Source organism: Lithobates pipiens, unplaced genomic scaffold (assembly GCF_037356315.1).
Source record: "Lithobates pipiens isolate NorthernLeopardFrog02 unplaced genomic scaffold, aLitPip1_a1.2 Scaffold_22, whole genome shotgun sequence".
Taxonomy (NCBI): domain Eukaryota; kingdom Metazoa; phylum Chordata; class Amphibia; order Anura; family Ranidae; genus Lithobates; species Lithobates pipiens.
In genome coordinates, this window is record NW_027507784.1 from 159,250,207 (window position 1) to 159,262,632 (window position 12,426).

General features: G+C 36.4%; 1 protein-coding gene across 3 annotated transcripts in view; it reads right to left on the bottom strand.

Annotated features, from left to right (window-relative positions):
• NRP2 (neuropilin 2) overlaps window positions 1-12,426 on the bottom strand; it is a 183,919-nt gene that overhangs the window by 45,746 nt on the left and 125,747 nt on the right. For 2 of the 3 annotated variants that reach the window (XM_077448522.1, XM_077448524.1), the window contains exons 11-13: window positions 8,932-9,036; window positions 6,200-6,340; window positions 924-1,189 (exon numbers count right to left, since the gene is read on the bottom strand). In XM_077448522.1, coding sequence (XP_077304648.1) covers window positions 924-1,189; window positions 6,200-6,340; window positions 8,932-9,036 — 512 coding nt within the window. The remainder of the gene's footprint in view (window positions 1-923; window positions 1,190-6,199; window positions 6,341-8,931; window positions 9,037-12,426) is intronic. The other variant, XM_077448523.1, reaches the window with a different exon arrangement.

Sequence of the window (12,426 nt, forward strand, 5' to 3'; positions counted from 1 at the left end):
ATTTTAGACATTAATGGCTGTGTGTTGAGTTATTTTGAGGGGACAGCAAATTTACACTGTTATACAAGCTGTACACTCACTACTTTACATTGTAGCAACGTGTCATGCATTCAGTGCTGTCACATGAAAAGATGTAATAAAATATTTACAAAAATGTGAGGGGTGTACTCACTTTTGTGAGATACTGTATATATATATATATATATATATATATATATATATATATATATATATATATATATATATGTTTATTTTTATTCTCTGCTCTTGTTTTGGCTTCTTCGGAAAAGGGCATTGTTGACTGATACATACTGTTGGTTGGTATATACTGGTTATACTAGAGTAAATTATTAGCTTTGAAAGAGGGATTTATTTTTATATTTGTCTTGTATCTTGCAGCACAGTAATTCTAATCTACACTGAAGAAATATGGTTGTCAGCAAAAATGTTTTATGTTGGCTATCTAGTCCCTTAAGAATGTCATGTCCTTGACTGACATCGCCATGTCCTTAAAGTAAAACTTTTTTTTTTCGTTTGGATGGAATAAAGTAGGCTTATAACCAATCCCTGTCTGTTTTTCTCATGTCCTATAGCCAAAACAGGAAATTTCGAGGAAATCCCTGCAAATTATGGTAATTAATTGGGGCCCCCCAGATCACGAACTACTGTCCCCATTGGAAGACTTCCCCTCTATTACTGTTCTAGGAACAACCCAAAATTTGGGATTTTCTTCTACTTAAACTAACAGGTGTTGTAATCCATCTCCACTCCATCGTCCAAAACGATAAAAATAAAAAAATATTTTGTCTTTAGGTACACTTTAAAATGTAGTTAACAGTGCCATATCTATTGAAGATTATTTCTATATTCACAATTTCTGCATGAAATAGATTTAATCTAGCATGGTCTACAGTTTTGCATACCTGGTAATCTCCCTCATCGCTTTGCAAGAGTATGTGGCCGTCTTTCCATTCACCCCCTGACTCTTCTCTAATTTTCCACAGTAACTTGTTCCCTTGGCTAGATCTTCTTAGCACCTGCAACATTCCACCACTAGTTCCTGAAGCACGATAGCGAAACACCAAGCAGAGAACACATCTGTGCTGGTGCATTTTGGGGCTTATTAAACGCGCATGTTGTCCCTCTCTTCTTCCGCTGCTGGGTAGGCGTAAATAGTTTTTACTGCTCACTGAAAGAAACAAAAAAAGCAGGTCAATTTTACATTAGATTTATTTCCAACACATGGTTAATCAAATGTAATTAGTGTGCCAGATTTACTTACCAGTATATTATTAAGATTGTTTATCAATACATTTTTAGACTACATAAGCATCTGCATGCAAAAACCTACTATAAAATGATACAATACAAAAGTCTTCTTTGGTAAATTAAGAAAGAAGAAATCAAGAAATCAAAAGTGGGTACCCGTTGTTTTAGTGTGGGACTGTTGCTGTAATTTTAATAAATTATCCCCAGTACCTCAGTTCCCTTGAGCTCAATGTTAGATAATGGTAAGAAAAAACAAAACAAAAACCACATCTGCTCGACACAAACATAAATGAAAGGAAACAGACCACAAAGCATGACCCAGAGTAATTTATCATATCATTTTGATCTAATCAGAATTACGAACCTGCATCATCACAACTCTGCTGGTACAAGTCAAAATAGGCTGATTAACAAAAGTTCTACTTTTATTGACGTTTCTGATATAATCTGGATTGGACAGCTATTGGCTTTATTTTACGAAAAAATACTTGAGTTGACATTGCTGAAGTTTTTCTTTTTTTAACTACTATTACTTTTTATTACTGCTCCAGGGCAGCCATGCTTATCCTTCCTTCACAACTTAGTAAGTAATGGGCTCACTCTATGGGTTAGAGTTAAGTTTTAGGGTTGGGTGTTAAATGTAAGGAAATAGGTCAAGTTTAAAGTGTGAATGATAGTGGTAGGGGTGGGGAAGGTTGTGGTAAGTGTTATAGGCTTGTTTTTTCTTGTTTTTGTTGTTAGGTAAAGAGTTGTTAGGTTAGCACACACTGCTTATTTTTGCCAAAATTGTTACATGATGAGTGGTAACTGATAAAATGGTGCTGTACTGTAGGGACTACATATATATATATATATATATATATATATATATATATATATATATAAAATTTTCATGCTGAAGATTCCTAGGGGTCTAAATAGATTCAGAAATGCCAGACCAGCTGCTAGTATGTGTTTCAAGCTCAGAACTGTAAATTATGGCTTTTTCAAGAAGTTCAAAACTGTTTTCTGGAACTAAAAAGAAGGTGTGCCTTATCCGCCCCATAGTCACAAGTTCTCAGTGTCAGCACAAGCTGTAGAAGAATACAGATACCCCTTCTGTCCTTCACTGTCAGATGTGACCGCTGTAGGAATTCTTGGTCCCCAAGCATGAAAAGCATTAAGAGGGACTGTGACAAATCTTTCTTTCCAGGCACAGTTTTGATGCATGAGAGCAGCTTCTGTGAGCAGTTAAAAACACTGAGCGCTTTCTGTTCTGGGATAGCCTACACTCAATGTTACTGTCATGGGTGCAGGGTGCAAAAAGAAAAAAACTACAAAGCCTGACAATAAATGAACTTTCCAGAGGCCCTTAACGCTGTAACTCTTTCACTGCCTTGGATTTACAAGTAATTACTCATCTAGTATAGCTTTTAGATATTCTTTATTCATATTAAAAAAAAAATTAAATTAAAGTTGTGTTCTTACATTTATGTCTACATGCACAGCACTGTTTTTTGCATTTACTACACACCAGCAAATGGCAGTTTTGTTACCTCACAGAACTGTATTAATTTTAAAGTGAACCTGTGCTTTGTCACCCCTGTTCATTTTATTGCAGCCCCCAGAGATGCATATATTTACCTTCCCAAGCAACCATTTTACCCGGGGAAGCAAAATGATATACCTTGTACATTGAGATATGGGGGGACATGTGACTTACTCCTGCTCCTCTGACATGATTGCACTAGTGGTTAACAAATGGCCACTCGGACATCAAACGCTCTCACATGTTGGTGGGGAGAAAGTTCTCAGCCTAAATGCTGAGACTTGGGGCTCATGCATGATTACTTTTTTTGCTCCCATGTGTCTACAAAGTGGCAGAGAAGTAAAGGGAAGGTAAATACAACAGCTAAAGGTCCCAAAATGAAGTGAACATTTGACTTTTGTACGATCAAATCACAGGTTTCCTTTAATGGCATCCACGTGAACGCTATGCTATGTTTCAGTCCCAATTGCTAAACTATTAGATATATGGCTAGCCCTTTGGGCAGCGTTGATGCTCAGAACCACATGAATGTGTAAGATTTTTGCAGCCTGCGTTTAACAAATTAAACTGAGTTTGGCCTCTTTAAGTTAGGCAAAGCTATTGGTCATTGCACAGAATGATAGACCCACAGTCAAACCACAGAAAAATATAGTTCATTTATTATTCTGATAGGAGGCACAAAACCATGTGGTAGTTTCTCACAGATAATCATAAATTCTGCAGCTAGGGCTATGTTATTCCCTAAAATATACAATGGAGCAATGATTTCATTAGTCGAACTTAATAAGTGTCGGCATCTAACAGCTCTAGAAGCATTATGCACAGGAGATTATGCAGCTAACAGCATAACACTTGATATTTCCATGGCGTTGACAAACGTATTCACTGGACTCTTGCAGTTCTACCCGCAGGCAATGTCATGTGTATATAATTTACCCTGGAGCCTTCTGACATTTCACATTTTATAACTTTCTACAAACTGACGTATATATATATATATATATATATATATATATAGTTTTCCCAAATATTCTGCTGCACATTCTTATATTTTACATAAAGGCAGCACTGGCAGTTTGCATATAACCATTATAAACGGAAATAAAAGTTACCAGCCTTTCAGATTAGCACTGGGTTTACCTATGGGCTCTTCTATCAAACAGCTGCATAGCATACGGCACATAAAAGGTTAACAAAATAACAGGCAATTATATTATCTCTGGGGAGAGGAAATGAAAAGCAAAATGCTGCATAGGTTATAAAAATAGGCTCTTCCCTTCATGCAGAAGGCTCATTATATTAATTAAACATTATTAGGCTGATGGAGATGGGCAGGCAGTAATTTCTATAGAGACTGTTGGTAAGTGTTCTCTCTGTTGCTGTGAGCACCTATTCACTGCACAGGGGCCTTTTCCAAAAATGGATTGCTGACCCCTTTAGCACTGGTAGAATACTTCAAAAGACACCTAACATGACTAGGAATATAAGACAGTATTTTTCTGTGTATTCCTTCAAACGCATGAGCTTTTTTATTTTTTTATTTACCGAAGTGCCAGTATTCCCAGTTCCTGTATCATTTAAAGACTTCTATGATCTATTTTGTATGTTGTGGAAAACATCACTTAAAAGCAACTTGTCATAAATAAGGGAACTACTGCTACTGACTTGTTTCTGAATATCTATGTTCCAGGAATGTCCTTCTTCTTACTTTACTACTTAGGCGTTGGGCATGTCCTCTACTGCTGTAATGTGATTGGCAAATTTTCTTACAGCATTGAACCAGCTATGGTAGGCAAACCTTCCCTCCCACTCAGCACATAGCAAGCAGGTGCAAATAAGTCTACTACTGATCTTGAAGTCTATATTAATGACAAGCAGAGTTTTTTTTTGTTTTCAACAAAAATAGATATTTATGTTTTTGGTTGACACATGAGAGTTAGACCATCTAAAGCCGCGTACACACGAGCGGACTGTATGGCCAACTTAGTCCGTCAGACAATCCGACGGACAGTCCGTCCTACTTTCTAATGAACGGACTTGACCACACACGGATGTACAAACAGTCCGTCGAAAGTTTGCGCGATGACGTGTACAGCACGTACGACGGGACTAGAAATAGGAAGTCCAATACACAGCAATGCAACCTTTCGCCGTGTAAATCCTTTCTGAGCATGCGCCATACTTAGTCCGTCAAACTAGCCTACTCACGAGCGGATTGTCCGCTGAAACCAAAGTACGACGGACAATATTACGGAAATTCCGAAATACTTAGTCCGCCAGACTGCACGCTGAAAAAGTCCGCTGAAGCCCACACACGAGCGGACTGTCCGCTGAAATGTGTTTCGATGGACTAAGTTGGCCAGACAGTCCGCCCGTGTGTACGCGGCTTAACAGTTTTTTTTTCTACTTCTCAGGGACTCTGGCAGTGGGATCAGATCTCTGCCTTTGAATTCATAGATTTGCATACCGGTCAGGTCCATTCCAAATGTATCCTGCTGTCTTTGGTGGATCTATTATTTATTTTATGATAAGAAGGTATCATGAAAAGAAGGAGCATGCCAGGGTGGGTGGGAGCAGAGACAAAAAAAAGGCAGAGATCTCAATACTTAAGTCTCAGCCTACCAGATCTATCTTTTAATAAAATATTACTTTTGGACAAAAGACCCTTTAGTTTCTATATGTTTTCACTTTTGGATAACAGACCCTTTAGTTTCTATTTGTTTTTTACCCCAGTATCCCAAAGTAACAAATCAGAATACATCTTGTCATACTGTGAACAGAATGAATTCTGACCAATAGTCATAGAAACAAATTAGAATTCATCTTGTCCTGGTGTGACTTGAACAGCATGAATTCTGATTGATGGATATAGCAACAAATCAAAATTAATCTTGTCCTGGTCTGACTGGTCAACTGCTTCTTGAATAAGACTGCTTATCTTTTATATAAAATTGAAGAAAATATAGATGCTTTGCAGCATCATTACACAATGTATTATGTCCTAGTGGATCAGACTGAATTTTTGTAGTTTTAATATGAAAAATGTAATATCATTACTCATTTGTTTTTGCAGATGTTGCTCGTGAGACTATGTCTCTGTAGGTACAAGGCAGAGATAAACAGTATGCATTGTCTTATATAGATAACACTGCTTATGACAGTTCAAAAGTTTGGTTGCTATAGTACCATAATTAAGGCATTCTATGGATTATGCTGATAAGTATATCCCTGTGACAAATCCATAAGGGACACTTATGAATAGTATTATGTTAGAATTAATTATCAGAGTTTAGGCCACGCAAAAATATAGTCTGCAGAGTAAGCTGTATGCACACGCGTTTTAGATTTTTCCTAGCCTCAGAGTGACCTGTTACACGTCAATATATTGAATTTTGTACTTACCAGGAACAGAGCTTGAATGCCCCATCCATGGACTATTAGGATGGAAAGACCATGTAAAATCAGCTTCAATATCATGCATCCAGCTGCACACATCTTCTGAATGGTCAAAATTGCAATTAAATCCTGATGGGACCTGGCAATCTACAAGGTAAGAAAACACAAGTAGACAGGTTTTAATGATGCTATTATATCCCTTTTTTTCTTTATTATCCACTGCTAAATTGCTAAAGCTGTGTGGTGTATGAAATCCTTGCCTTCTGGGATCCTTTTAGTTGGCTCACATGTCTTAAGTCTGACATTCGTTTTGATAGACTGAAACCCACCTAATTCCACCAACAAAACAAAGACAGAGAGCCTTGGGACACACATAATCAGACTGAATCTAACCATACAAGACTCCATACACGAAGGCCTTCTTGAAACATACTACAGGAACATACTTATAGACAAAGCTACTTGCTCATTTCTTCATGCATACATAACACCATTTACAAATATGGAATTTCTTAATGCTAGTTGGATAATGGTTAGTTGGCTAATTGGGTAGTAGTCAATGTAACAGAATTAGAATAAGACTTGAAATAAATACTGTATTCAGGTCTGTATTTCTGCATAGCCAGTAGTATAGAGCAGCATGGCTACTATGGATGGCACATAAGTCAAGCACACATCATGTTGCAGGTTGTCAGTAATGCTTTCTTGTATATAGTAAAAAATCCCACCTTACTTCCCTGCTACTACAATCTGAATGAATGAAAATCAATCTGCTAGTAGTCATGGTACTAGTTTGCTCTTCTCTTCTAGTTGTCAGTTAAAAGTGTACTGAATTAGACTAAGAGTATGGGGTTGATTTACTAAAACTGGAGAGTGCACAATCTGGGGCAGCTGTGCCTGGTAGCCATTCGGCTTGTTCAATTAAGTTTAGACAAAAAAAATTTGTATGCTGATTCGTCTCTATGCAGAGCTGAACCAGATCTTGCACTCTCCAGTTTTAGTAAATCAATCCCACTGTCTCTTGGTCTTTTTGCTTCTAGCCCCTGCATGCCTTGTGGGTCAATGAAGTCTTGTCTTGTAAGTGTGATAATAAGGCCATCCAGTCCACAATGGTAAGAAAGAGCAGTACAAGACAGGGGTGAAAGGGCAGGCAGAAGGTATAATGTGATTGTATTGTGTGCTTATATTTAGGAAAAGTGGTTACAAAAAGAGGGAATATTTTTCCAGCTAAATGATGAGACGTTTAGTGCAGTTGGATGTACTTCCTATTTCAAAAGACTTAAGATAATGGCATGTCTCTGCTGAATCAATATAAACAGTTGTATACAAAAGTTTTTAAATTGTTACATAATTTCATCAAAATTGGTTCATATAACTACCACTTTCCATTTATAGTCATCTTTAGCCACTTCAAATACTGTATGACCAATTTTGTCTTTGAAAAAAGCAACGCATTTGGTATGAATTGGGTAGCTCGATCATTTATGTTTCCAATCTTTATATGCAGAAACAAGTTATAGCAAATGTTTCAAAGACTGGCTAGCTAGAAATAAAAATTATCAATCACTTCTCAATCATTTTACTAGAGAGGAACAATTGAAATCATTTTCAGGAACCACCAGTAAAATGATTACACCTACAGGTCATGCTAGCATGCTTAGCATGATCAACAGGTTTTAGAAACTTTTAATGTAAAGAATAAAGAATGGTGTTTACTCCTAATTAAGTTAAATTAATAATAATAACAGCCAGAAAAGAACACAGACAATGAAAATTGGAGTAACCCCTTACATTTTTGGTCAGTGTAGAATCTCAAGGAACCTCTAGCTCCAAGTTTCCACTAGACCCTGGTTGAGAAAGGCTGCTCTATCATTTGTCATACTTGGGCAAAATTTCTGCTCATTTATATACAGAATAAGTCATCAGATGAAACAACTCAATCGCATTCCAATGTATGACTTTTTTTTAAACAGCCAGGGGCTGCGGATAATGGAAATATAGGCTAAATACTTCTATAGAAGCTAATATGTAGCTTTGATTTAAAGTGTTACTAAACCCACAACAATAAAATCAGACTGTATATGCAGTAAAGCATGCTTGTTATACTCACTGTGGAACCTAAGGGGTTAATCCTCTGCATTGTGTAAAAAAGCTGTTTTATCTTGTCTTCTCTTTTCCTCTGTCCCCAAACCATCTCCTGATAGAACAGGGGCTAGAGGACAAGCTGCACATGCTCAGTTTAGGGGGGTATTGCAAGAGAGTTTTATTTTTCTTGGGAGAGTGCATGTGATCGGCACAGGGCCAATCAGCAGGGTCAGGGGTCCTGCAGCATTATAGGACAGTCAGAGCAGAATGAAAACTCCTTCTATAAGTTTTAATCAGACACTGATAAAAGTCAAAGACTGCTCTCACTACTGATAGATAAGAAAAACTATTTAGAAGCTTTTATTTAATAAACGATTGCATGTCCATGTTCTGTGTACTGTGGGAGACCAGAAATAGTGAATTTAGGGTCCTGGGTTTAGTAACACTTTAATAGCTAATCATGAGCACTGACTTTCCCTGTAAGCTAACAATAATGGAGAAGGCAAAACCAATTTGATTTCTACAATTACTGTAGCTTGCAATGTTTTGGTAGGGAGTTTTTATTTGATAAACTATAATTATTTAAAACATGCATTGAATAAAGATTTTTATGTTGAATAAAAATTGGTAATCGTTCTACAAAGCATAGTTACCTTCAGTACCTGTAGGTTCACTAATTTCCTCTTCTGGAACCACAATTGTTGTAGTTTCCTCAGTTTTAATAGTAGGCTTCACTGTCTCTGAGGTAGGTTTGGTTTCTGCCAAAAAAAGTGAAATATGAGTTGTGACAAGGAATGCTTTAAGGATATTATGCAAGCGACAACATTTACAAATTATATGACTAATGCAAATTCAATTAGGACTCATTTGCTTAATCCTGACATAACCTGAGGGGTACATTTCCAACAAATGGACCCCATTAGTAAACCTAAATACCATTTTTCTTAAATAGTCCTAACGTGCTTATGAAGTGTTTACATGACAACTGATGCTCATACTTGCCCACTTATCCATTTGTTTCACTAAAGACATCAACGGCTCCCACTGAAGCCAATGTCTAATATTATACCCGTTACATAACATGGTTTGAAGTCTGCTAATGTTACTAATGGCTGCTTGCTTACTTTTTGGTTGAGAAAGATTGCTATTTTCAGCAAACAAATGCCCAGTAATGATTATATATAGAGGCATACCCCACTTGTACATACACAATGGGGTTTATTTACTGAAGCTGGAAAGTGCAAAATCAGGCTCACTTCTGCATAGAAACCAATACGCTTCTAATCCCAGCTTGTTCAATTAAGCTTTGGTAATAAAATCTGGAAGCTCATTGGTTTCTATGTAGAAGTGAGACAGATTTTGCACTTTCAATCTTTATTAAATAAACCACATTGCTTAAAAGTGGGGCATGCCTGTATATATATATATATATATATATATATATATATATATATATATATATATATATATATATATAATCAACCCTCTCCAATATTCTAGAAAACATCTTTAAAATCAGAATCTAGATACCCTACACTGTTATTTTATGCATATTGCATCTAAGAGGGGTAAAACCTGGGAAAACCGAAAAAAACGATTAAAGGAGTTAAATAGTTACACAGGGGTTGTTTTGCGTACAAAATCTGGGGCAGTTCTTAATAGAAACAAATCCGCTTCCAGTTTTTTTGTTTTTTTTGTCATAGCTTAATTAAACAAGATGAAGGTAGAATCTGGTTGGGTACCATGCATAGCCGCACCAGATTTTGCACTCTCCAGTTTTAGTAAATCAACCACCAATCAGGTTTTGTCCTTTTTTTTAATCTTTGTTTTCTTTTGTTATATTTTTCTTCTAACAATCCAGACAAATCTGTGGTGGTACTGAAGGAGTTAACCAGTGTTCTTACTGGACTATTACATCCATGTGTTCTACACCGAGAAACCAACTCCAATGAAAGCTGAACTTGAATGGAACAAAAACCTGCCAAAATCTCTGATGTGAGGATAATTTGCTTTAACAAAATAGAAAAAAAAAAGGACGCTTTGATCCTTATTCCCTCTTTGGTAAGAAGTTTCGTTATAAACTAACGGTAGTTGTCAGTCTTTGTTCTAGTTTGCAGATCTGATGTTTGCCAATGGATTTGAAAGACTGAAGCAATACTATAAAAGGTAATGTATTTATTCTGCAGTTAGGATTAGCAGATGGCTCTCAATTTAATGCCAGGTTGCTGATTTTTAAAGTAGAAATATCTCTCCAGATGCCTATATATGTTTAACTCCAACTAAGTCTGTGTCATGCCCTGAGCATTTTCTCTGCTCTTCTATCCTCTACTATCATCACTACAAGTAAAAGAGAGGTAGGGGTGGAAGGAATTGGTGAAACAGACAGGGAAAGATTCGTTATAATAGTCTGAAATTACATTCCACATGTATCCTAGATAAAATTGTACGAAGATGTCATTTGAACAGGCAAGAATTTATCTTTATATACTCAGTATCCCTGCTGCCTGATACTTCAAACGCAGCCCGAAGGAATTGTTGGACGGTGCGCTTCTAAAAGGAATTTTTGTTCCGTTGGTGCGATGGCTGGAACTAACAGAACTGAACTAAACAGCAGAATAAAATATTAGACCAGTGTGCACCTCCAGACTCTTGTCTAGGACAACTCATATGGGAAAACTTAAACAAAACAATCTGGCCCAGGGATCTGTTTCTTATAATCTCCAGAATGGAGTCTTCCGTTCTCTTTACCCCTATGGCATATCCTATGTCCTCAGCTAGGCAATAAATAAAAATATCTATAAATATTCCATACCCAAATGCCAATATTAAACGCAATGGCAAATAAATATGTCTGCCCTAGTGTAAAATATGTTAGCAATGGCTTAACAAACCTCCTGAGGGCATCTATGTACTGTTTTGAGGTTTTAATGGTGCATAAATGTAAGACAAGACTGGAATGTCCAGTATATAAAAGAGCCACCTGGCCACACTCTAATTGAGGAATGCATAGCTTCTTTCCTGCTATAACTGCCCGGACAAAACTCACTAAGTACTATAGCTAAATAGATACTGTCAAATATTGTCTGCTATAAACTGTTGCTAAAAAAAAAATTAGAACTTAAGAACTTAAGGTGTCAAAAAAACGTAAAGTCTATGTTGAGGAACAAAATGCAACATGAATAAATCTCTACAATACATGCTAATTTCCCCATATTTCATGCATTAAAAAATATCTGTAAATCTGCTTGAAATGCACTCATGTCCTAAATTCTTGTGGCCTGACAACACACAGCAATTTTGTGGATGAAATGGTGTCAGCCCTGCCCTGTTCTATTTAGGTAACCTTCCCACTTCTCATTCCCTCTCACTTCTCATCTCCACAACATAGGGTCTAATTGTTTTCTAGATAAGAACTGGGAGGGGTAATTAGAGTCCTTTAGATAACACAGGAGAGCTTTGAAATTCTAACATGCTCAAAAAATATTTTTGCCAATTATTACGAGATATAACAAAACACTTGTAATTGTATATTTGACAGACCAAAGGTGTTTAAAGAAGAGAATTTATTTGTTAGGGTTTACATATACTTTAAACATTCGTCTTATACTACCATTCTGAACACCCAATTTTCTTTCACTATACTTACTCATCTGGTTTAATGAATGAGTACAATTTTGCTAATATTATAAATAACTGCCTGTCATGCTTTTAAAGAGAACAGTTCCCATCAGTCTTCTTGATGTTGTAGAGCTTGCAGTCAGATATTGCTATAACAGATACACATATAGAGACCAAAAGAGCAACACCACAAGCTTTTTTTTTTATGTTTATCATTTAATGAAGAATAAAAAGCAACTTTATACCCAGGATAATCAATTAGAAGCATTTAAGTGCAGTGTAAATTGTGTCTTTTGTTCCAAAGCAAGACTTGTAACTATCTGGCAAGCTCAATGCATTTGTAGTCATGTTGATGCTCTCAGTATCAGTTTATTATAGCTATGAAATCTATCTACTATAAAGCAAAACTATACTGTCATTATACAAGTATTAGGCCTTATTTTACATTTATAATTCCACACATATTCAGAAAGAAATTAAATCAAATTACCTAATTACACCCAATGTATTACATTATGTAACTCATAGCA